This window comes from Arvicanthis niloticus, chromosome 5 (genome assembly GCF_011762505.2).
Source record: "Arvicanthis niloticus isolate mArvNil1 chromosome 5, mArvNil1.pat.X, whole genome shotgun sequence".
Classification (NCBI taxonomy): domain Eukaryota; kingdom Metazoa; phylum Chordata; class Mammalia; order Rodentia; family Muridae; genus Arvicanthis; species Arvicanthis niloticus.
The window spans coordinates 102,367,127-102,392,595 of NC_047662.1; the positions used below are offsets into that span (position 1 = coordinate 102,367,127).

The 25,469-nt window shown below is 41.3% G+C and overlaps 1 protein-coding gene across 4 annotated transcripts in view; it reads right to left on the reverse strand.

The window, feature by feature from the left end:
- The window catches only part of Nfx1 (nuclear transcription factor, X-box binding 1), a 56,583-nt gene that overhangs the window by 20,006 nt on the left and 11,108 nt on the right, over positions 1 to 25,469 (reverse strand). For all 4 annotated transcript variants that reach the window (XM_034502130.2, XM_034502131.2, XM_076935166.1 and 1 more), the window contains exons 3-13: positions 22,769 to 22,927; positions 21,896 to 21,973; positions 20,047 to 20,152; positions 17,104 to 17,175; positions 16,102 to 16,241; positions 14,252 to 14,351; positions 13,935 to 14,152; positions 8,561 to 8,658; positions 5,634 to 5,664; positions 2,245 to 2,324; positions 630 to 738 (exon numbers count right to left, since the gene is read on the reverse strand). In XM_034502130.2, the coding sequence (XP_034358021.1) occupies positions 630 to 738; positions 2,245 to 2,324; positions 5,634 to 5,664; positions 8,561 to 8,658; positions 13,935 to 14,152; positions 14,252 to 14,351; positions 16,102 to 16,241; positions 17,104 to 17,175; positions 20,047 to 20,152; positions 21,896 to 21,973; positions 22,769 to 22,927 (1,191 nt within the window). The remainder of the gene's footprint in view (positions 1 to 629; positions 739 to 2,244; positions 2,325 to 5,633; positions 5,665 to 8,560; positions 8,659 to 13,934; positions 14,153 to 14,251; positions 14,352 to 16,101; positions 16,242 to 17,103; positions 17,176 to 20,046; positions 20,153 to 21,895; positions 21,974 to 22,768; positions 22,928 to 25,469) is intronic.

Here is a 25,469-nt window from a genome sequence, read left to right on the forward strand (position 1 = left end):
CTAAGCAAACCAACTGCTCAAAGATTCTAGGAAACTTTTGTTTTTCTTTCTTTTTTTCTTTTTTCTTTTTTTATATTTTATTTACATTTCAGATACTATCCCCTTTCCCCATTTCCCCTCCCTAGAAAACCCCTATCCCATGCCCTCTTTTCCTTTTATACATTTTTTAAAAAAATGTTAATCAAAGGCTTTATAAGTTTGGTAATGCTCAATCAGAAGTGTAACCCAATACCCAACCTAGATATAAAAACTATCTTTGACTGGTGGAGACATGTAAACATCTGCCTCTATGGCCACCCCCTCTTTCTCTCTCCCATCACCTAGCTTCACCCCTCCTGTTAAAATAAAACTTTTCTCTCAAAATACAATTAGAGCATAGTTATTCCTAATTGTACCAGTAAGGTACAAGATAGTCCTAATACCCAGTCCATCATTTTGTTGACTAACCAGAACAGACAGGGTTTTTCTATGTAGCTTAAGCTACATGTAGTCCTGGAACTCATTATATAGACTAGGCTAACCTCAAACCAATGAAGATCTGCCTGCCTCTGCCTACAAGTGCTGGGAATAAAGACACGTGGAGCTATAAGCAGCTCCAGAAACTCTAAGACCATAGTGAAGGCACTCACTGGCTTGCCAGCAGGTCTGACAGTTCCCTCGATGACAAGGTTCTTCACACCGATGAAGGCCACAGCGGAGCTTCCTTCCACAAATCAAAGGACACTTGTGCTCTTTGTCCTAGGAGGAAAGATCTCAATTTGTTACCACCATTTTCTCTACTTTACAAGTAAGATAAAAGCAAAGCGGTGCACAGTTAAGAAGAAAAGGATGTATGAGAGGGGCTTTAGACCATCAAGAAGGGAGCAGGGGAAACAGGAACGCCAAGCCTGAGCATGAGTAGCCCTCCCTAGAGATGACACTGGATGAGCCTCACTGTACTGTCCCTGCTTTTGCTTTGCTTTCTGATAATCAGAGGATGTCTAGGCTTCCCAATGCTGACTTATCAACTTTGGTATAAAACACAAAACCATCGCTCTTCATTTTGTTAAGACAATTTTTTTTTCATATTATACATCTAAGGGTACATGTGCATGTGTGAATGTGGGTAGATTCCAGAGGCCAATCTCAGAATATTTTCTGCCTCCTTTGAGATAGGGTCTCTCATTAACCTGGAGTTCATCAACCAGGTTAGAGTGGCAAACAAGCAAGTTCCAAGGATTCTCATGTGTGTCTCCTCAGCACTAGGATTCAAACACATTCCACCATACCCAGCCTTTTTAAAAACAGATTTATTTTATGTACACTGGCATTTTTTTTCTGCATGCATGTCACCTAGAACTGGAGTTAGACAAGTGTCATGGTACATGCCTTTCCTTGGTATTCTGCACTTGGGAGGCAGAAGCAGAGGCAGGCAGATCTCTGAGTTAAAGGTTATCCTGATCTACAAGGCAAGTTCTAAGTAGGTCGGTCAGCTAGGCAACATATGGAGAATCTGCATTTAAAAAAACCAAACCAGCCGGGCAATGGTGGTGCATGCCTTTAATCCCAGCACTTGGAAGGCAGAGGCAGGAGGATTTCTGAGTTCGAGGCCAGCCTGGTCTACAGAGTGAGTTCCAGGATAGCCAGGGCTATACAGAGAAATCCTGTCTCGAAAAACAAAAACAAAAAACCCCCAACAACAAAAAAACCCCCCAACAAACCCAGCAAACCCATTCTGGCCTCTGATCTGGCACAATGAATGCATAAAACCCAAAGCTCAAATTGCTAAGTCCACACCAGTGTGTGCTGGGGCGAAAGTCACCCCAAAGGACCATTTTTTTCTCAAGTGCCTTGGGAGCTGCAGAGATGGCCCAATAGTTAAGAGTTTCCTGCTTTCACAGGACACACTGGTTGCCAGCTCCCATGTCTGATGGCCCATAGCTGCCTCTAATTCCAGTTCCCAAGAGACCTAATACTTTTAGCTTCTGCAGGCACCTGCACTCACTCGTACATACTTCCACACTGACCAACACAGACACACATCCACGAAATTAAACAAATAAAATCACACTGTCTCAGGACCAGGGCGGAAGGAAGCCTTCTCTGTGTGAGCTGACGTCTGCTCCGTGCATGTGACTGGGAGAACTCTCGAACTTGCGATTTAGGGCCCTCCTGTTGATTTCCAAATCTGGGCCACATTCCAGAAGGCTGAGGCTTCCAAATGAACGGAATCAGGTAACACCGACAAACGCTAAGTCCACTTACCACACAGCAGATCTCGTTACATTTATGCCGTCCACACAATCTTTTCTTGTTACACCGCTTGTCGCACATAAATGTAGCATCTATTACAGCCAATTAAAGAAAAAATAAACATGCAATGTAAGCATTCATTTAACACACATTTAAGTGAATATAGGCTGAAGAAATACAAATGTAAAAGTATAAATAAATTAATGATGAAAATGCTTCTAAAATATTATTTTTACCTGTGAAAACAAAAAAAAAAAAAACAAAGCTGATGGTATGGGTAAGAGTGTAATCATTTTTTGTAGATGGAATATATATATATATACACATACATATATATATATATATTCATCCAACAAAAATTCAACCGGGCTCCGGAGAAGCACTCAGTGGCAGGCTGCCTATACAGCCTGCTCAAGGCCTAAGTGAACCCTGGCACCATACACAAAAAAAGAAAAGACAGTATGTAGTTCTATGTTTTACATATACTTTTTGAAGTAATTAGAGGATTAGGCTAGCTTAGTGTTATAGCACTGTTCTAGAATGTGTGAGGCCCTGGGTCCAATCCCCACCAAAAAGTAGAAATACAAAAGGCAGAGAACATAAACTCAATAAAACAAAAAGCTTTTGTGTATGAAATTGAAGGACACCATAAAAAAATAGCAACACCTCACAAAACAGAAACACATTTATAAATTACATACCTCATAAGAAACACATTTATAAAGTACATACCTTATAAGCATCCAAGATCCAGATATACATTACAAATTGACAACAGAAAGAACCCAGCTTTTAAAAAGTACAAATGACTTAGAGATCTTTTCCCTCAAAAGACATACAAGTGGCCACAGAAATGAAAATCAAAACCCATTTTACATCCAGTAAGGACAGCTACAGTGGTTTTTTTTTTTTTTTTTTTTTTGGGGGGGGGTTGGGGGTTGGGGGTGGCGTGCCACTATGTATCCCTGCTTGGGCTAGAACTTGCAAAATCCAAGTGTGGCAGTGTATGTCTGTAATCCCAGGACTCAGAAGGTTTAGGCAGGAGGATCAGAAGTTCAAGGTTATTCTTAGATGCATAGTGAATTCTAGGCCAGCCCTGGATACGGGAGAACCTGTCTCAAAAAAGAACAACAAAAACCAGTACTGGGTGTTGTAGCTTATACTTACTATCAGAGCACTGAAATAAGAGGCTGAGACAAGAAGACCAGCACAAGTTTAAGGCTAGCATGGGCTACAAATAGTGAACTGTAGGCCAGCCTAGGCTGCAGTGAGATCTTGTCTCAAAAAACAAATTAAATGAATAAATAAAATGAAATAAAAAAGTTGAAAAGTTATTTAAATAAAAACGTGTTTAATGCCAGCGTTCCGCAGGTAGCTGGGAGGATCAGAGACTCCAGGGCATCTTTGCCTATACAGTGAGTGAGAGGCCGGCTTGAGTGTAGAAACCCTGGCTCAAAAAAAAAAAAAAAAAAAAAAAGAAAAAGAAAAAGAAAAAAAAAAAAAGAAAGAAAGAATCATGTACAAGTTTTATGGAAGCATTATTCACAATAACCAAAAAGTAGAAATCCCCTAAATAGGTATCAGCTAATGAATGTATAAAGAATATGCAGTATATTGACAAAGTGAAGCAGTTAGCAATGAAAGTGTCAAACTTCTAAAAACTGATAAATAAAATGAACCAAGAGATACATTGTATAATAATTCATATATAATAATCCATACAGTCAGAACACTGGCAGTAGTTAGTTATACAGGAAGGCTGAATGAGGAGGGAAGGCCTGAGAAGCACAGGGCTTCCTTTTGGGATAAAGAAGCCATTTTGGCATGGAACAGGGTGATGTTAATGAATATCCTAAGTGTATTGAATGCCACTGAGCTGTGTGCTCTTAACTGGCTAATTCCATGGTGTGAACTTCACCACTTCCAGAACCATCCTCAACAATGCTCTCCTCCCAACTACAACAAAATGAATATGTTGTACATATTGTCATTCTAACCTTCTCCAAAACGAGTTGTAGGGTGACTAGACAAGACAGAGACTGGCAGGTGTAGAGTGGGAGATCTGGGTCAAAGGCTAAGGAGACTCCCCACAGTCCTACCAGCCTTACTTGCACCCACAATGTATCCCAAGCTATTGACAGATAAGGTAATGCATGCTTGTAACCCTAGCAACCAGGCCAGGCTTTGTCTAAAAACAAACCCCAAAGGAATAAATATAAGTGTATGTCCTACATGTGTGACTGATGCCTAAGTAAGAGCAGTGTATGAGATTCCCTGGAATTGGAGTTACAGATGGTTGTGAGTCACTGTGTGGAGCTGGGAACCAAACCCAGGTCCTCTAAAAGAGCAGCCAGTACCGCTGAGCCACCTCTCCAGCCCTTGCCTTGTTTGTTTGTTTGTATGTATGTATGTATGTATGTATGTATGTATGTGTGTGTGTGTATGTATGTATTTTTAAAAGATCTGTGCTTGTGTATGTGTGTGTTTGAACTCATGTACAGGTGAGTACATCAGATGTCCTCTATTATCCTGCCTATTTCTTTGTGGTAAGGTCTTCCCTCAACATGGGCTCCAGTTTTCCTAGCTAGGCTGGAAGCTAGAACAGGTAGCTGCTTGGAGCTGGGAGCACAGCATGGAGACAGTGCCCGGCTGATTATCTTAACTCTTGTTCTCATGACTGCACACAGCCATCTTTAAGAGAGCCCCCTTTAAAAAACCACTTTTGTGTCTGACATAATATGTAAGGTGGAGGTCACAGAACTACTTTCAGGAGTCTGTTCTCCCCCTCTTCACCTGTTTGGCCAGGTATTTTGTTATATCTGCAGCTTTAAGAGACTCTACTGAGCTGACCCTTCCTTGAGTGTCTAGCTGATTCTCTTGTCTCTACTTCCCATCTTGCAGTAGGAATGGTGGAATTATACCACATCTGGCTTATGTGGGTTCTAGGATTGAGCTCAGGTCATCAGGCTTGTGTAGCTTTTATCAGCTATCTCAGCCTCTTATTTATTTTAAAATAGGCAACAATATAGGGGTATAATGCAGGTGGGCCTGAAACTGCTGTTAAAGGATCAGATAAGGCTTCACATTCTCAATTGTCCTGCCTTCACTTCCAGAATTCTGGAACTGTAGGCACATACCACCACACCTGGGTTCAATTTACTTTTAAAATGTATTTCAAAGTAAGATGTAGATATAAGTGTATTTTAGCTCAATTTTTAAAAAGAGAAATGTTGTAAGTAGAACTCAATTTTTTTCTCCTTTTACCATAAAAATTATAAATGTAATGAACAAATCTTCAATGTTTCCTCACTGAATTGACAAGCACACAACTCAGTATTTTATGAATACACAGGGTATTATCTTCATTCCACAAAATTCCCTTGTGTCCCTTACAGCCATACCTTCACTTTTAAGACTGGTACATGGAAGCTCCTACAGAAAAAGAAAAAGAAAAAGTGGCTACTTTAGGAGTAATTAAAATGACACCTGCAGAAGAATTCAGACTATAACACGGTTATTCACGGGCTCCAGCCTGGAGCTAGCCCAATTATGTCAGTGTGCTTCACTCACAAGACTCCATGTTTCCTGACTTTTCATACAATACAATTCCAACAATCTTTGGGCTCCGGCCTCGAAGCCCAGAGCAGATTAGAAATTATGAAGCCTGAAAAGAAAGGGATGTCTAAAGGTACCAAAACCTGATTTCCTGACCATAGCACAGACAAAGTCATGAAAAGCAGATATAAGAATGGAAAGTGGAAGATAAGCATATGGCACGTCTGTAAAGTCTCCACTTTACAGGACCAGGACAGTGAGTGAGTTCAAGGCCAGCCAGGCAACACAGTGAGACTATGTCTCAAAAAATTAACTCATTGAAAACATAAGATTCATTTTAAAAAACTGAAAATAGGTACTAATTTGCCATCATTTAACCTAAGGGAAAACACGTACCCTGCAAATACAAGAAAAAAATAAGCAGGCCTTTAGATCTCAGAACTCTACTACAATGGTTTCAACTCTGTGACAGAAGCTCCAAAGGCCTGCCACATGCCATTTGCTGAGGCATGATCATGCGGACAATGTGTGGTAAGGCTGATGATAATATGGGAACTGAATCAGTTACGAGTGGCGGGAGCCTGGCTGCCTAGAAGCTGTACTGGGCTCACTTTGTAAAAATGGCTATAATTTACAAACTTGCCGATTGCAAATAGATGCCAAGCTGTGTAAGAAACTGAAGCTTTTCAGCTGGGTATGATGTCTGTAACCTCAGCACTCCAGGGGCTGAGGCAGGCTTTGAATTCAAGGCTAGCCTGTGAGGTACAGTATGGGTTACAGGCTGAGAATCTATCTGAAAAGAACAAAACACAAACCAATAAGAAGAAGAAAAAAAAAAAAGAAAAAAAAAAAAGAAAAAAGAAAAAGAAAAAAAAAAAAAGAAAGAAAGAAAAATAAGAAAGAAAAAAGAAAACAACACTTGTCCAAATTTGCTTTCATCCCATTAAAAGAGACATTTTGTGAAACACCCATGTAGCCAGGCATAATGGCACACACCTTTAATCTCAGCACCCAGAAGGTAGAGATAGGCAAGCCTGTGGTACAAGGCCAGCCTGGTCTACCGAGAGAGTTCTAAGACAGCCAGGCCACATAGAGAAACCTTGTCTTGAAAAACAAAACAAGAAAGAAAAATCCATGTGGTTAAATGATGGGGCAATGATATCAGTTTTCTGAAGAGAATTTTTAACTTGTCAAAAAGGAGTTCATACCAAATAGAAAGGGTTGCAAAATTTCAATTTACAAAGCTTTTGAAGAATATGCTCATTGGCTGGGTTAGTGAGCTTGAGGACAGTATGAATGGAAGCAAGAAAGCAGAAATGGAATTGCTGGAGAGAAATGCAAGCACGCAGCAGTTCTGTAGCTTGTTTCTGACCCTATTTGCAACTCTTGTTCAAAAAAGTCACTAAGAGCACCTGTGGCCCTTACAGAACTGGTGATCACTAAATTGCAACATCTCAAAGCCCTGCTTGTTTTTTGGTTCTGACAACTGAACTCAAGCCTTATAAGATAAGCACAGGCTTTATCACTAAGCTAAACCCTCAGCTCCTTTAGTCATTCGCCTGGCACTTACAAAGTAAGAAGTGATGTGACAGCCACATCTGCTGTGGCTCTCAGTATAAATACCCCATAAGCTTTATACAATTGCTACCATATTAAATTATACTATCTTTTCTTTTTTCTTTTATTCTGAAGTTTATCTATTAAACTAATTATATCCTCAAAATAATTGGTGAGTCTGTTGTTGCTCAGACCTTAACTACTTTAACAAAAAGTATCAACTGTTAAGGTCTGTCTTCATCCTAGCCTATGTTCTTTAGAGGAAGTCCTGACAGGAACTGAAACGACTTCCTAGTAGGACAGCAGGGCAGATCATTACTTAGAAGGCTTCATCCCAAGATGAAGAAAAAGACTACATGAAAAAGACTTCATGCCTCTTCTGATTAGAAGCAGACATGGGCACTAAAGCCCACCTCCAGAATGATGGTCAGATTCCTAACCACACCTACCTAGGGCTGAAATTAGAATCTGAATTCTGGCTTCTGTACCTGGCTCTCAGGAGGTACTGTTTAGTTGAATGCCACTGTTTGTCTATAGCTTTTGTCAACTGGATAGTCTAAGCATATGACATAGAAGCAGGCTGGCCACACTGGACAGTTTTAGGCTTGAGGCTTTGGTCACACAGAGAGACTGAGATTGGCTTTGCAGGTAGTCCATCGTACCAGGGTAACAATCCATGTTCTAAACACATAGGCGTTTGTGAGCCTTCCTGGCTGGAATATTCTCTACATATTATCACACACAGACAGAAGACCATAGAGGAAGGACAAATGGAGCTTCACATTTGCTCCTTTCTTGGATTCTTTCCTACATGTTTCGTCTACTGACTAATTCTAATCTCTGTCCTTTCCTGAAACCATGAATGTGACAGTTTTCAGTGAATTCAGAGTCTAACAAATTATCCTGCTGTGAGTGGTCTTGGGGCCCACTGGCCTTCAGCTCAGGTGAGAATTAAGTGGTCATATCAGCCATGTTAGCAGCCGTCTAAACTCTCACATGAGTTTTGTAAACTGTGCAGTCCCCATGGGGCTAAATCACAGGAGTGCTATTTCTTCCTTCACATCTGTACTTGGGGTGAGCGACCCTCCAGACTCTCCATTGGGGGGATTCAGTGAATCATATACTGGAGTAAAACTGGATTATTTTGGTTCTTCCTCTCTCACAATCACCATTTTAAAAGGCAATGACGACACTGATTCTAAGCTTTTAGCCTTACCTTTGTTCTGAAAGAACATCTGCAGGAGATAACTGAGGTGCGAGAGCACGGCCCACAGTCTCCTTCATGGCAGAGCTTTTCACAGGTGTGGATGAAATCTGCAATAAAATGGGAAAGAGTTGAGAGTGACAACTGCAGTGACTGATTCTGGTATTTCCAAATTCACTACCAACATCTTGTCTTCCTCATCTTCCCTCCATCCAGCAGGCTGGGCACTTTGAGTCTAGTGACTAGTCAGTCACTGGAATACGCTTTGGCATGCATGTTGCTTGCTGAGGCAAAGCATAGACTTCTAGACCTTTGCTTTAGGTCACAAGTCTTTACTTTCTCCCTAAAATGTAATTGTGGATGACTCGGATGAAATGCTGTGGACCAGGATCTGGAATCATAGACAATTCTGAAGCCACAATCCATAATTCCATCAACCAAGGCCGCTGTCTGCATAGCCATAGACAGCCTGCATTCATCTGAGAGATAATTAGATTTAGGGCAAATACCTTTTTGTTTCCCTTTCTTGAGACAGGGTATTATTATGTAGCCCAGGATGGCTTTAAAGTCATAATCCTCCTGCCTCTTGGCCTGAGTGCCAGGTATGTACTACCACACCAGACTCAAGACAAGACATCTTTCAGAGGCTCATGGAAGGACAACCAGAGTTGTTTTCACGTCTGCAGTGCTGAGGACAAAGTCCAGGGAACTTTGCATGCTAAGCAACTGCTTTATCGAGGAATTGTTTATGAGAAACTCATAGGTGGTCTTACAGGAGGAAATTCTCTTGTATATTATAACTTATTTTTCTTTTAAAAACTATCTTTTTGTCTTTTAATTATAATATTTTTATTATTATGGTTTATTGATATATGTTTTCCAATAAATGCGAAAATTTTCTTCTGCTATTCAAGTGGTTTTCTTGCTGGGCGGTGGTGGCGCACGTCTTTAATCCCAGCACTTGAAAGGCAGAGGCAGGCGGATTTCTGAGTTCAAGGCCAGCCTGGTCTACAGAGTGAGTTCCAGGACAGCCCGGGCTATACAGAGAAACCCCGTTTCGAAAAACCAAAAAAAAAAAAAGTATTTTTCTTTTCCTTCCAACCTTTTATTTAAAGGTGCTGCCCAGTTTCATGAGGCTCTGTTTAGTCTTCCTATTTATTTATTTTTTTTTAATTATATTCTCCCTTCCACATTTCTTTCCTCTTTTTCGAAAACAGGATTTCTGTGCAGTCCTGGATGTTCTAGAACAGAGTTCTATCTGCCTGCCTCTGCCTCCCAAGTGCCGGGATTAAAGGTAGGCACCATTTATTTCTTTCTAAGACAGAGTTTCTTGTATTTCAGAATTACATCAAACTTGCTATGTACCTGAGACTAACCTTGATTCTGACTCTCTTTCATGTGGTCAAAGGTGGCCTCAAACTCCCAATCCTCCTATCTCTAGCTCCTGAGTACCGGAATTTCAGCAATGCATTCCATAACATGTTTAAGTGCTGGGCTTTCTTTTAAGTTAGGCTACCGAGCTACATCTCCAGCTCTCGAGACCAACAACAACAACACCCCGTCCCCACCCCCACACACATCCCATGTTACTTGGGATTGAAACCAGGGTCTACTACTATATACATCCCAGGTAAACACTTTACTGAACTACACACAACCCTACTGATCATTTCTTGTCAAGTCAAATCAATTGTTGAGCACCTTTAATGGATTCAGTTGTTAAACTTCAACTTCTGAATTTCCATTTGGTTCTTTTTCCTTTTTTAAACAGCCTCCTAGAATGGCCTTCACTCAAGACCTTTCTGTCAGTCATCTGAATGCTGGGGTAATAGGCATGCGCCACCACTCCCCCCCCCCTTTTTTTTTTTTTGGTAAATCTCTCTCATGTATCCCAGGTTAGACTCCAGGTCACTCTGTGCCAGATGATCTGAACTCCTAGCTCTCTTGTTTCTACTTCCCAGGAGCTAGGGTTGTGGGTATACTATAACATGCCTGGCTTTACTTTCTTTTCCTTTACTGATAGTCTCTATTTGATGAGTCTGTCTCATCCTTTCTTTCAGCTTTTTAACATGGCTGCCTTTGGTTTAATGAACACACTTACAATGGGTATTTGAAGCTCTCCTAATGTGACATCTGACTACTCTCATGAGCAGGTTCTGTTGCTGCTTTCCTTCTCAGCATGTCATACACACTACAGCAATTGTGACCTGCTTTAAAAGCCTCCCTTCTCACGGCTTCAAAAATAGTACTTATCTATTATTACGTATGTATGTATGTATGTATGTATGTATGTTTTGTGTATGTGTGTACATATGTGAGCATATGAGCGCCACGGCAGTGATATAGTCATCAGAAGACATTTTATGAGAATCAGTTTTCTCCCTCCATGAATGTCTTCTGGTGGTAAATTCCTTTACCCACTCGATGAACTTTTGTTGTTTTTTGTTTTTCAAGACAGGGTCTCTCTGCATGGCCCTGGCTGTCCTGGAGGTCACAGAGATCTGCCTGCAGGCCTGTGCTGCCAACACCCAGGTATGCTGAGCTTCTAAAGCTACTCAGGCACTCTCAAGTTCTGTAGCTTTTTTTTTTTTTAGACATTGTGCTGCTTTGGCTAACCTGGAACTCTTAAGCAGACCAGGTAGACTAGCTCAGAGACTTGCCTACCTTTGCCTCCCAAGTGAGTGCTAGGATTAAAGGCCTGTGACAACATCTCCAGCATTTTTAGTTAACTGACTTATTTTGTGATGTGGCCAGACTACCTTAAAGCCATCTACTTCCCTCACAGTATGCTCTTTGGGCAGCAAAGCCCTGAGAGTATACATTTACTTAAGAAGGCAGCTATTTTAGCAGGTTTTTTTCTAACCAACTCTTTTAAGCTGGTTTGGGTAAACAAGGCTACCTGGGCTACATTCAGGCCCAAGAGTCCATTAATCCACTAGCCTTTAAACAAAAGGGTATACCCTGGAGCCCAGACTGCTCAGCAGTCTGATTTTTTTTTTATTTTTATAATTTTACATTTTTTTATTTTATATTTTATTTACATTTAAGATGCCATCCCCTTTCCACATTTCCCCTCCCTAGAACACTGTCCCATGCCCCACTTTCCTTTTTGCTTTTATACGATTTTTTTAAAATGTTAATCAAAGGATTTATAAGTTTGCTAATGCTCAATCAGAAGTGTAACCGAATACCCAACCTAGATATAAAAACTATCTTTGACTGGTGGAGACATGTGAACATCTGTCTCCATGCCCCCTCTCTCTTTCTCTCTCTCATCACCTAGCTTCTCCTCTTCTTCATCTTCTCTCCTTGTTCCATCTCTTCCTCTCAGTACTCCTTCCCACTTAGCTCCACCTACATATCACTCTTCCTGTTAAAGTAGAACTTTTCTCTCAAAATACAATTAGAGCATACTTATTCCTAATTGTACCAGTGAGGTACAAGATAGTCCTAATACCCAGTCCATCATTCTGTTGACTAACCAGAACCTCTGTCATCTCTTCTAACTAAAACACTTACTTTTGATCCTGGCTTTTTGGCTTTAGAATGAATGTCAGCTGAAAACATCTACTCAGATCTTTTCTCTCAAAGTAAATAGCCAGGATTGGTTATGAGACTATAGGCCTTCAACCCCATCAGAAATCCAGAATGACTGAGTTAACTGAAGTTATGGGAAGCACTAAGCATAGCTTCTAAAACTTAGCCAATTTATGAGACCACTGAACACCTGAAAAGCCCCTATACTACCGAATGTTGGAGCATCAAATCTTCAGCCTTCTGGCCCAGAATCATCTGACAGACCTTAGTGATGCAGGATTATTAAGGGCTGATTACTCTGTCTAGGCAGATATAATCAGTCAACTATTCCAGCAGTCTGATCTTATTAAATGTGGTCAAGAAGATAGTCTTTGCCGGGCGGTGGTGGCGCACGCCTTTAATCCCAGCACCCGGGAGGCAGAGGCAGGTGGATTTCTGAGTTCAAGGCCAGCCTGGTCTACAGAGTGAGTTCCAGGACAGCCAGGGCTACACAGAGAAACCCTGTCTCGAAAAAAACAAAACAAAACAAAACAAAAAACCAACAACAACAACAAAACAAAAAACAACAAAAAAAAAAGAAGATAGTCTTTGAGATTTGTTCTGACTCCAGAAAGGCTCCTTTTAGACATCTCCTTTCCTTGGTTTGATTCTAGTGAACTAGCTGACCTATACTATGGTCCAGTGGACAGCCCTTAAATGAAGAGCATCTATTACTTTCTAAAGGGTCCTTAGACCTTCATTCTCCAATTGCTGAGATATTATTTTATATCTAATTCTGATGAAATTTTTTATAAATAACCAGACGCCAAAAAGAGGAAGAAGCAAGGCATCATTAGTGATCACAGGCAGCTGTACGGAAAATATTAACAATAAGCAACAAGGGCCACGGCTACAAATTACCTTAAAAACAACAAAAAGCTCCAGAAAGCTGCAATAAAACTCAAACTGCACACACACGGGTGCAGAGCAGAGCCTGGGAAACCTTGGTGGGCCACATAGCGTCACCTTGGTCAGGGCAACAAGATGACTACTGGATCAACAATGAAAAAAAAAAAAATCTGTTACCAGTCTTTAAAGAGTAATATGATCTGGGTATGGTAGCTCATATCTGTCACCCCAGCCCAGGAGAAGCTGCCAGGCTGAGTTACTTAGTACCAGTTTTACCAGGCTACATAGTTAGAGCATATCTTGAAGGAAAAGTTTAGAAACGTATCCAGCCAGCCAGAATGATGCTCAGAGTCGTGCCCAGCTACGGGCAGGGGCTCAGCAAGAAGGTGTTCTTAATTCTTTAAATGATTAACTAGCAGAGACTTTATCACACTTGGAACTTTGGTTCTTAAATATCTCATCTAGGGTTGTTTTTGCATGTTCTTATTATAAAAGAAGACATTTAAACGCTGGTGGAATGCTAGATTAGTAAAAGTCGGTATGGCGTTGGCACTTGAGTAGGCTGCTAAGAAAACTAACAGTGTTGGCAATAAAACTGGAGAGATGACTTGGGAATCTCTATTTTCACAAGTGTAGTCTGAGTTAATAGAAAAAAGTACCTATTCAAATTTGATCATTACATTTATAAGAACCTATGCTCTTAAGACTGACATTTAATACTACTTGGTAAAGGCATCATTACTCCTAAACATTTACATTTTCAAAAAAAAAATCTTAATTTTTGTTTTATGTATATGATTTACCTTCATGTATGTCTGTGTATTACAGACAATTGTGAGCCACCATGTTGGTGTTTAAAATTGAACCTGGATCCTCTGAAAGAGCAGCTAGTGCTCTTAATCACTGAGCCCTCTTTTCATCTCTTATATATTTAAAAAATAAATTTAGGTCAACTAGTTACCTGAGGAACCACAGGATAAGGGTTTGCCACACACTTTTCCACAGGAAGGGACAGGATCCATGCATGTTTTCCGACCATTACTTCCATGTTCCAGCAACTGGCTGAGAGGTGTTTGGCCACAAGGGCAGTATCTCACCAAGTGGGGGAGCCGTGGGCAAGGCTGACAGGGCTGAGGATGGCAAACCTGAGAACAGGTGTGACTCCCACACTTCAAGTCCCTAGGAAGAAAGACAACAGACAACTGCATAACTGCTACATACAATGAAGCTTTAATCTAAGAGAAACTTTCATCTAACAGCACAAATGGAAACCCTTACTTGCCACATATCTTTAAACAGCTGAAGTCCCCGAATCCGTCAGACTTGCCCACATCAGTTCCACACAGGACATCTCGGGAGGTGCTGCCACAGTAGCACACTTGAGGACACAATTTAAAAGACAAATCAGCAACCTAGCCATACTTTAAAAACACCCCCAACAATCTATAAATGTTCATTAGCACAGATCAGACATAATGTAAAAATTAATGTTGTATATGTCAGTTCTCTAACCATCTAAGAGTTTTACATAGAAACAAATAAAGCTCTGCTCCTCTGCCAATGTCTTAGTGCTACTGCAGAGATCCTACAAACAGATTCCCTCAAAAGTCAGAGGGCTCCCATTTGTTATCTAAGGCAATGGTGGAGCAGCACGGACCGTGAAGCTCCCTGGACATGTCACAGAGTGCCTGCAAGCTACGCTGGGGTTGACACCTAGATCCCCACCATCACTTCAACACAAGCAAAAAGGATTTGACAGTGCTCACATAAAATGCTTGCAAAAAGCTCCCTCTTGCTGGGCAGTGGTGGTGCACGCCTTTAATCCCGGCACCCGGGAGGCAGAGGCAGAGGCAGGCGGATTTCTGAGTCCAAGGCCAGCCTGGTCTACAGAGTGAGTCCCAGGACAGCCAGGACTACACAGAGAAACCCTGTCTCAAAAAAAACAAAACAAAACAAAAACAAAAAAGTTCCCTGCTATTGAAAAAAACCTTATAATTTTCATTAAATTACATAATTTTTCTGGTATCACTTTATATTTTTTCACAAAGGATATTTATCGCAAAATAATTAATACATGTATACCCTGCTCATAACAATAAATGGTGAGCAAAAATAAAAACTAAATGGAAATGCTGTGGAACTAATTAAAGGCTAACTTCTTTCTAAGGACAATTTAGGTTATCTACTTGCCCAGAAAATCAACATCAGAATAAATGTAATTGATTTCAAGAACAGACTGGTTTAATAGCAAGTTCTAGGCAAGACAGGGAGGGCTATATATTGAGAACCTGTTAAAAAAACAAGCATATCCATAAAATAGTATATTAAACAGAACCAAAAACAACTCCGGCCACATAGGAAGAGGAAAACCTCAACTGACTTAAACATAACCTTTTTACATTTTAAAAATAAACATTCTAGCGCTGGAGAGAGAGCTCAGTGGTTAAGAGCATCGGTTGCTCTCCCGAAGGATCTAGGTTCCAGTCCTTAGCACCCACGTGGTGGCTCACAACTATGGTGGCTTCTATCTCTGGTTTCATGAACCAGATGTTTCCTTTGGCCTCCTTGGGCACTAAGGTGTGTATGGCATACCCACATATGTAGGCAAACCATCCATACACATTAAAAAAAAAAAAAAAAAAAAAAAAAAAAAAAAGACATGGTCTTTGAATAAGAACATGTGCATCTTTACCCACTGGGACTCTAAACCTCACATCTCATCAAGTGGTATCTGTTAGATAAACTAATACAGATGCTTTGGAACCAAGGAACTGGTGGACAAACTCCAACAGCCAGCAGCATCTGAGAGTGGCCTGTTCTGTGAGCAGCCGTTTCTTTGCTGAGTTTTGTTTCTTCCCTTTTTCTTTTCTTCTGTTCTGAAGCAGGGTCTAGCTGGGTCATAACACACACATGCTTCATCTCTGCCAGCATTTGGTTCTAGTCTTTCATTTTAGATACTCTGTAAGTATAAGTAGATGCCTCACGATGGACTTGGCTTTGATCCCTGTTCCTTAGCCCCTCCCTCTTGTGCAGGCTTCTGTGAAGCAGTTTTGCTGTAATGTAACTGGCATCCCATACAATCCCAGAAATGCCTATGAACAGTGCTAACAGGTGCCTAAACCACTTACCCTGGTTCAGTATGATCCGGCAAGGCTGGCACTGACCCCCATGGCACAGCTCAGCACAGTGGTGCTGACCACAGTTCAAAATATTCTCACACGCATTAGAACAGTGGACTGAGACAGGCTGACCACAGCGAACCGTGTGCCTATAAAGACAGACACAAATACATTACTCTGAAGCTCCCACTGTACAGACTGAATAACAGTGACGCCCAAGCCCTTCAACACTCAGTAAATGTTTCTCTTGACTTTGCTCTCACCAACTTTTTCTAAGTGTTTCCTTCGAATTTTTAATTAATTTTGGGTAGACATGTTTGTAAATAGGTATGCAGGTGGCCATGGAGGCTAGAGTGATCAGCTGTTGTTGAGCTGCCCAAAATGGGTCCTGGGAGCGGAGCGCAGGTCCTTTTCAACAGTCATGCACTTTTAATCTCTGAGCAATCTCACCGGCCCCTCCTACTATTTTTACTTCAATATTCTCCCCATCTGCCTTCCTCTTCTTCCCTTGTTCCTATTTTCTACTCTGCCTTTCTCTCTTTGCTGTTTAGTGGTGAAACAAAAGCTACTCCTAGTCCACTAAGCAGCACGCAAGAGGGAGAAACCCTGGAAGGATGGGTCAGATCTGGATTCCACTGTCACACTGCCTGGGGCTGCCTAACAACCAGGAAAGAAAGGAGTCAATGTGCACCCAGATCTGTAACACTCAGACCAGAAGCACAATAGTATTGTCCTGGGATCAAACATGTTCGTATTGCATACAGCCATAATACTTAACAAGACACGAGACAGAACTCTGATTCTAGCTTGCTCTAATAAGTATCCTGATTTTGCTGGCTTACCCTTTCACCCCCAAAGGCCCCAGAACTAAGGGCCCAGGGATAGCAGGGGATGACTTTATTCATACCCACCACTCACTTCTATCTGCTTACTAATCTTTTATGTTAGACACTCATAAGTAAATCATGCACATGAAAACTGGCCTCTTCTTCAGTCTAATTCTAATTTTACCTGGTCCGTCCACATTCACATGTTTTAGTTGTAAAAGCAGGGCAGGGTGGGCAGGGTCCAGGATGGCAGAGACTGGGGAAAAGAAAAAAAGAAAGTGTCAATGAATAAACCATTTTTTTAAGAAACGATTCAAACTGCTCTCTCTGACTTTTTTTTTTTTTTTTAAGATTTATTTATTTATTTTATGTATATGAATACACTGTCTTCACACTCACCACAAGAGGGCATCAGATCCCATTACAGATGGTTGTGAGCCACCATGTGGTTGCTAGGAATTGAACTCAGGACCTCTGGAAGAGCACTCAGTGCTCTTAACCACTGAGCCATCTCTCCAGCCTTGACAAACCATTTCTACGTATTAAAGCTAAACAAAGCTGCCTCAGTTGTGTTCTTCTGTGAATACAGCAACATGAGAGCCAATCACTGTTGTCAACTTGACATAACAGGGAAGAGGAAACCTCAATGGAAGAATTTATCAGACTGTCCTGTGAGCATGTCTGGGGACACCATCTTAACTGATAATGATGGGAAAGGGCCTAAGGCACTGTGGGTGGTGCTCCCCAGCAGGTGATCCATGTAAAAGCAAGCTGCCTGAGTAGTACTGGAGGAAGAGAGTCTGTGTGCAGCTGTTCAGCATTTCCCCTGGCCTCTGCTCCACTTCCTGCTCTCAGGTTCTTGCTTCCACTCTTTCCCTGGCTTCCTTTGATGTTAGGTTCTGATCCATAAGATATAATAAACCCTTTCAGTTTATTATCTCAGTTAATTAAACATGGTCAGTTGTTTATCACAGCAACAAAAGCAAACTAAGACAGACAGGCAACAAATAAGCCTACTATGAAATGTCTTTAAGAAACAACTTTATTTTTAAAAAGATGAGATAGCACATAACGCCAGCAAAGGCAAGTGGGTCCCTGCACATTTGAGGTCAGCCTGGTCTATATGAGTTGTAGGCCAGTTGGTCACATAGTAAGACTGCTTCAAAAAATCAAGAATGATTAATATTTTTATGCAGAAAAAGTTGACGGCATTACTATCTCAGAATAAGATAATCATTTTAGAAAAAACAAAAGTAAAACCCTATTCAAAATACTGGTTTTGTTTGGATTTGACAAAGATGACATTTGAAAATATATGGCCTTGGTCCAACTATAATAGTATGTGTATATACTTCTTAACAGAAGATCACTTACTGACATGTGGGAGATCCTGGGTAGGATTCTCAGGAGGGAGGGAGGGAGGGAGGGAGGGAGGGAGGGAGGGAGGGAGGGAGGGAGGAAAGAAAGGAAGGAGGGAGGGAAGGAGGGAGGGAGCAACAGTGCTCACGTCTAACAAGACCATGAGAAGTACTGCTCTCAGCTGGTGAAGTCATAACCAGGCACTGGGCTGATACAGTTACAGGGCAAAGAAGGCTGACACAGGGACAGCACACTGCCAAGACACTGGGAGCAGATGAGTGATGCATACATAATCCAAGCATGGGCAAGAGGCTGTGGGAAGAAGTGAGCTTAGTGATGTGCTCTACATTAGAACTAGACACCTGAGCAGAATGTTGTATAGAAGCTAGAACAAAAAAAAATTACAAAATGGAATTTTAGTATTTCAGATAAATATTGTCTTCATGCAAAACTACTGTCAATTATAGAGTGGTTAAGAAATTCACTTAATATATTTTTGGAAGTTAAGAAAAGAATTACATTTAGTGAGAGAGAGAGAGAGAGAGTGTGTGTGTGTGTGTGTGTGTGTGTACATGGTCCATGGTGAACACATGGAGGTCAAGTTGTGAGAGTCAGTTCTCTTTGTTCACCATGGAGATCCCAGGGTTCAAACTTAGGCCTCAGTCTTGGCAGCAAGCACCTTACCCACTTAACCCTATTTTAGGGATTTTACAAATTGTGGAGGAGGGCTTTCTGCTGGGCACAGTGCTCACACTTGCAATTCCAGCACTGAGGAAGCCGAGGTCTGAGGATAACAGAATGGCTGAGGGCAGCCAGGGCTATAGCATGACACCCCGTCTCAAAACACAGAACTCAGTAAGACAGCTTAGCGAGGTGCCCGCTCTCTGAGCCTGGTGGCCTGCTGGCTTTCATTCCCAGAGCCCATGGAAAGGTGGAAGCACAGTGCTGACTGCACGAATGCTCCTCTGGCTGCCACATATTAATGGATGTCTTTATGACTGTTCCATGTACGTGTGTCATGTATTTTTGATGATGTTCACCCCCACACAGTGCCTTCTCTTATCCTCCCTCCCCAGTCTAGCTGGCCCCCTTCTCTTACTTTCATGTCTTTTTAAATAACAATAATAACAACAAAAACAAACAAACAAAACCCCAAAAACTAGAATCTACAGGCCGGAGAGATAGGTTGGTAATTAAGGGCACTCACTGCTCTTCCAGAAGACCTGGGTTCAAGTCCCAGCTTACAAGTGCCTTTTTGTAATTTGTATTCTGAGGAGAGGCATTCTAAATGATGGCAAATGTAATCCATTGGGGATTAAAGGCAATTGGAGTTAAGTCTAATTCAGCAGGCAACCAAATTTGTAAGAAAGAGAAACAAATATTCTTCACACCCTCACAGTACTACCATACAGGCTGCTTCACAAATAAATGCCTTTCCCTGGCCGTTTCCTACAAATGCCAAGTTTCAGAGGCTCTTTTCTTAGAGCCAGCAGTACAAAACAAGAGAGGAATGATTGGCTTTGATAGCCAGCTCCATCACATCCTAGCACTGTAACATTGGGTATGACACCTCACCTTTCCGAGCCTCATCTGTAAAGTGGAAACCGTCAATTCACTACTTAGTAGAGTGTCTCCTAAAGATTCAGTGCTCAGCAGACAGTTCGGATCACTCTTTCCCCCTTCTTGTTATACAACAACACTATGCACACTTAAAGCCACGAGCAAAGCACTTCCACAGGGAATCCAGAAGTCTATTTTTCCAACTTACAGGTTACAGGAATGTGGACAGTCCTGGCCAGGTTGTTTCTTTCTACAAACCTCACCACAACTATGTGGGATTTCATTTCTGCTCCATTCAGGATTCTTTACCTTGCCTACAACATATCAAATGGGAGAGTCAGTGCTATAAATGTGAACCATATTCTCAACTTTTATGTACTAGCTAGACAATATGAAACTTAAGTATGGTTTTCAGCAGTGCAACACCTATGTTGTCGTACGTTCTGAAACAAAGAGCTGGCTGCAATGCTACTTAACATACAATCTAGAGCACGAATAATCTTAATGTCAAGGTCATCTGAAAAAGATAAGTAGCTCTTACCTCGAAAATGACATTTTTGACTACTGAACACAATCTATTTTTAAGATACTTACTAAATAAGCCATTAACAAATCTTCTTAAACTGACAAGTATCTGTGGTAATGATCAGAAGGAAACAAAGGCAGAGTGCCAGGGTACAGCTCAGTGGTAAGGCATTTCTTAACATGTTCCATGCCCTGGGATCTGCTCCAGCCCTGTGGGGAACTCACAGGGTGGGTAAAGAAAGGGACTGAACCAGGAAGAGGCTGTGAAATGGACAGAGAGAATTCCACAGAGGAGGAGCCTGGCTCTGAGGCTTCCCAGTAGGCATAAAAGGGCTGCACTTTCACAGTCAAAGTCACTGTACGAATCTTCATGGATATCTCTCTAGGCTTGGGCTACAGAGTAAAATGCTACCTCAGAAAAGGCAAAATAAATATATATCCTTTAAGGTTTGCTATTTTCTGTATGCCCGACTCCCCAGTGACCTATAGATATCTAATTTATACTAACTTCCCAGTATGATACTCAATTAACAATATTCATTCCCTTTACTAATATCGATTTAATATCCAAAACTCAGAATTTTGGTAATAAAACATATACAACCAGCAGATTACACACAAAGAGAACTAAAGTGAGAAGGGATTAACAAAAGGAGCTTCCTTTTGTAAAAAAAAATCAGCATTTGAAGGGAGACAGTTAAGTGAAGACATAATGAAGAGGGAGCAGGGGATACAGCTCAGTGGTGGAAGGTGTGCCCAGCTGGAGTGAGGCCCTGGGTTTGACCCCAGAACCACAAAAAGGGTGGGGGAGGACTATAAGCAAATTGACTAGGATAATAAAGAATATATACAAAAAGAAATAGAACAAGCTAATATTCTTGTGTCAAGGGAGTCATGCTGTCAAAAAGCTAATTATTACATAAGTACATATGGCCACTGTGACTGATGACTTTTGAATACCGTTTCAGTGAGACAATAAAGGCAGACAAAAACCTAATGGTTCAAAGGGAGAAACAAACCATCAAGAAACAAAATCAACTAGGAGATTAATCACTAAAAGGATGGAGAAAAAAGAAGACATACAGTAGCAGTAGGAATTCATCTGGGCCATAGAAAGCTGATGCTATTAAAAACCAGGAAAAGTGGCTGGACAGGGTGGCATATCCCAGCATGGAAGTCAAAGACAGGTGGATCTCTGTGAGTTCAAGTCCAGCCTGTTTGTTTTACATGGTAAGTTCCAGGCCAGCCAGGGTTAACAGGGTGAGACCTTGTCTCATAACAAAACCAGGAAAAACTATTCTACAGAGAGGGAAGGTACAGGGATAGTTTGTGTTACTGATTTATACATTGTTTTTACTCATGCTGCTTAACCTAGAATGTAAAAGCTGTTATAGCATCAAGGCCTATGACCCACCCAGTGACACAGGAGGACAACAGCAGATCCTCTCACAACTCTCAATCTTATCAGTGACTTCTGAAACCAGACCTGAGACCACTGAGGGGAGGGCTACAATATATACACACAAACTTACCACAGAAACAAGTGTAGGTATTAGGAACATGTGCAGAAACATTCTGACAGGCAGGACACCTCCAACCACTCTGGCCATCTGAGAGAGAGAGAGAGAGAGAGAGAGAGAGAGAGAGAGAGAGAGAGAGAGAGAGAGAGAGAATATGAATATGAGAATATATTAAATACAATTTCTTTCCACAGTGTAAATTAGATTAGGGATATGGCTCATTGGTAGGAAATGTGCTTTGTCTACATAAGGCCCTAGGCTTAATCTTTGCACCCTCCTGAAAAAGCAGCAAAGTTTAAAATAAAATTAAACTCTGGCCAAGTATAGTGGCACACACCCTTAATTCCAGCACTCAGAAGAAAGAGGCAGGAGCTTTGTGAGTGTGAAGCCAGCCTGGTTTAGGAAGACTTGACTCAAAAACAAACAAACAAACAAACAAACACCCAGCAAATTTACAGGAATTCACACCATTGAAGTAGTTAGAATAAAAATACCAAGTATTATCAGACATTTAAGAAAGAGATCCACGGTCTTAAGTAATTCTCACCCTGACTTGCACCCCTTATTAAATTTTCTTATTATTATGTTTGGCTGATTTATTTAAGACCTATAAGTCCAGTCATAAAACATAATAATAAGGTAACAGTCCACCTACAGATAAAATGCTTAAGAGATTTTTTTTTTGGAGACAGTTTCTCTAGATAGCCCTGGCTGTCCTACAATTCACTCTATAGACCAGGCTGTCCTCAAACTCAGAGATCTGCCTGCCTCTGCCTCTAAAGTGCTGGGATTAACGGTGTATGCCACTGTGCCCAGCTAACTTAGTATTTTCAATCCAAACTTATCAAAGCAGTAAAATCCACCCAGTAGACAGAAATAACCAACCTGCATGTGATGCTGGAGACCGTGCCCATTTCTTGATGCAGTTCAAATGAAAGACATGAAAGCAACTCTGACAGCTCCACACGGGGGCTGTGACCTGGACCAACTCACAGCACACCATACACTCGTATTTTTCTGTAGTTAGCTGCTCAATCAGGGAACCTGTTAAAAAAATAAACAAGAAACATAGAAAAACCACCCCTCACTTCAGTCAATGAAGTAATAAGCCATGTGAGAGGATATTCTAACAGACATAACAGGATACCCGATGCTGAGTAAGTGGCTATTCAGACTTTTGAGACCAAGAAAGGGCAGACATGGCTGAAAGAAGACCGAGAAGACAGACACCCAAGTAGGGATTCCTACATCAGAGAAAACATTCTCCTCAATCCACCCGGGTGACTCAGAGCTGTAGCTCAGACCTGTACTTCCAGGTACAGGTATAGGAGGTCGCACTTGAGCTCACAATTTCAAGACCAGCCTGGCTATAATAAAGCTTTGTTTCAAAATATCCCAAACAAAATAATAAATAATAGCGAGCACAGAATAGACTTAGGAGCTCTACAATCATGTTGTTTTGATTTTACCCTGCAGACTGTCATTTTATTCACTCACACCTTTTTCTGTCTCTACACCAAACTAGATTTTCTCTTATTCACTACTTATAGTTTATCAATAAGCAATTTTTTTGTTGTTGTTGAGACAGTCTTGCTATACTGATCAGGTTAACTTCAGTCATCCTATGTCAACCTCCAGAAGGCTACAACTGTAGATATGTACCCCCCACACCTGTCTTCTGACAACTGTTTTATAATCCAGTTGCAGTGAAATTGGGCTACTAAAATACACATCATATATTTGTGTCGATGATGGCTACAAACTGTGGAACCCCACAAGTTACTGCTAAGTCCTTTACAAAAGCTTTCTCTCACATGTTCCACATTATGTTAGCAATTTGCAGAATATGTTTAGAATCTAATTTCTGCTGTTCTCACTCTGGTCTAAGCTGCTTTCTGTTTACCTGGATTATTACAGTGCCTCTTTGCTAGTAGTCTTTCTACTTTTGAGTTCAGCAGTAAGAAGAGCAAACTGCAAATTAAGCATGGCCTGGTGGCTGTATGCCAGCAATCCTAGCTACTTGGCACTCTCATAGGAGGATCAAGTTTGTGACCTGCCTGACACAGAGCAATGGCAAGGACAGCCTAGGCAACTTAGTGAGATACTGTCTTAAAATAGAAAGGGAGGCAGAACTACAACTCAGCAGCAGAGCACTTGCATGGCACCATGAGGCCCTAGGTTCAATTCTCACTTGGGGACAGGGATCAGTAGGTACAGAAAATTAGATGAACACTTCTTGTCAGTTACCAATTAAACAAAATGAAACAAAAACCAAAAAGTGTATGAGTGTTTTGCTTGCATATGCCCTTAGAGGCTAGAAGAACCTGGAACTGGAGTTACAGACTACTGTGAGCTGCCATGGGGGTGCTAGAACTGAACCTGGGTCCTCTAAGAAAGCAGCCAGTGCTCTTAAATGCTAAGTCACTTCCCCAGCCTCTTGTCAAAAGTTCTTATCTCATGACTATGAAAGCCAAATCCTCACAGCAGTTCCTCCTATGGCTCTTCATACCCTGTATGGTTATTCAAGCCCTTACTGACGTCCTCTCTATTTCTCAGTCAGGTAGTTTTCTGCCTGGGGCCTGTATGCTCCATACTCCATCCAGAAGACTTGCCCTAGATACCTGGATGGCTCAGCCCCTTACTCACACCAGTATTTACTCAAAATGTGACTTCCTCATGAAGCATTACTCAGCCACACTTAAAAAAAATTATAATTCAGTCCCTGGAATTAATCTATTCTTCTTCCATACTGTATCTTTCCCTCAACAATTTATAGCTGTCTGATAGGGTCAGGCATCATGGTACATTATGCTAAGACAGAAGGATCAAGACTTCAAGGCTCACCTAGGCCATAGTCAGCCCCTGTTTTATAAAAAGAAAAGGAAACAAAACTTATCCGATAAACCATGTATTATATATTACTCATTATCTAACTGTATACACAGCATATATCTTTGGGAGCAACAATTTTTATTAAAGTGGTTCCTTGGACATAGTGGGCACCCATAATAGTAAGACATAACAAATGACTCCAAAGAGGCCCTAGAGAAATAAATATATCTCACTGACAATAGTAACTTTCTCTTTAGTTTTATCAAAGCATATCTAATGTGCAAAACATAGTAGCTGTGGAATTCTAGAGCTGCTCTGAGCTGGTAAACTATCAGGTTTCATTGCCAAGACTCTGCCCACGCTAGGAACAAGCTGTCTGACCACTGGCTCTTTTTCAGTTCACACAGGCCTTTTCCCACTAGGCCTTTTCTCAGCCATGACTGTGTCTACTGTATGATTCTAACTGAACAGAGTGCCAGTCAGAGGCTACAGAGACCTAACTGAAGTGCTAACTGACTGCAAACTTTTCAGAAACACCACTAAATCTTTAATTTCAGTCTCCAACCCCCAACTCCCCACCCCCAAAGCCTCAGAGTACCAGTGAGCTGTGAGGTCCATCCACCATATAGCTCTTTCAAAAAAAACAAAGACATCTGTTGGAAGCCTGTTTCCCCAACATGCCGCTGGGCTCTGCTTTCTCCCTGCTCTGTGGTTGCTGCTGACATATGGCTAACCTCCACACTGCCTGACTCAG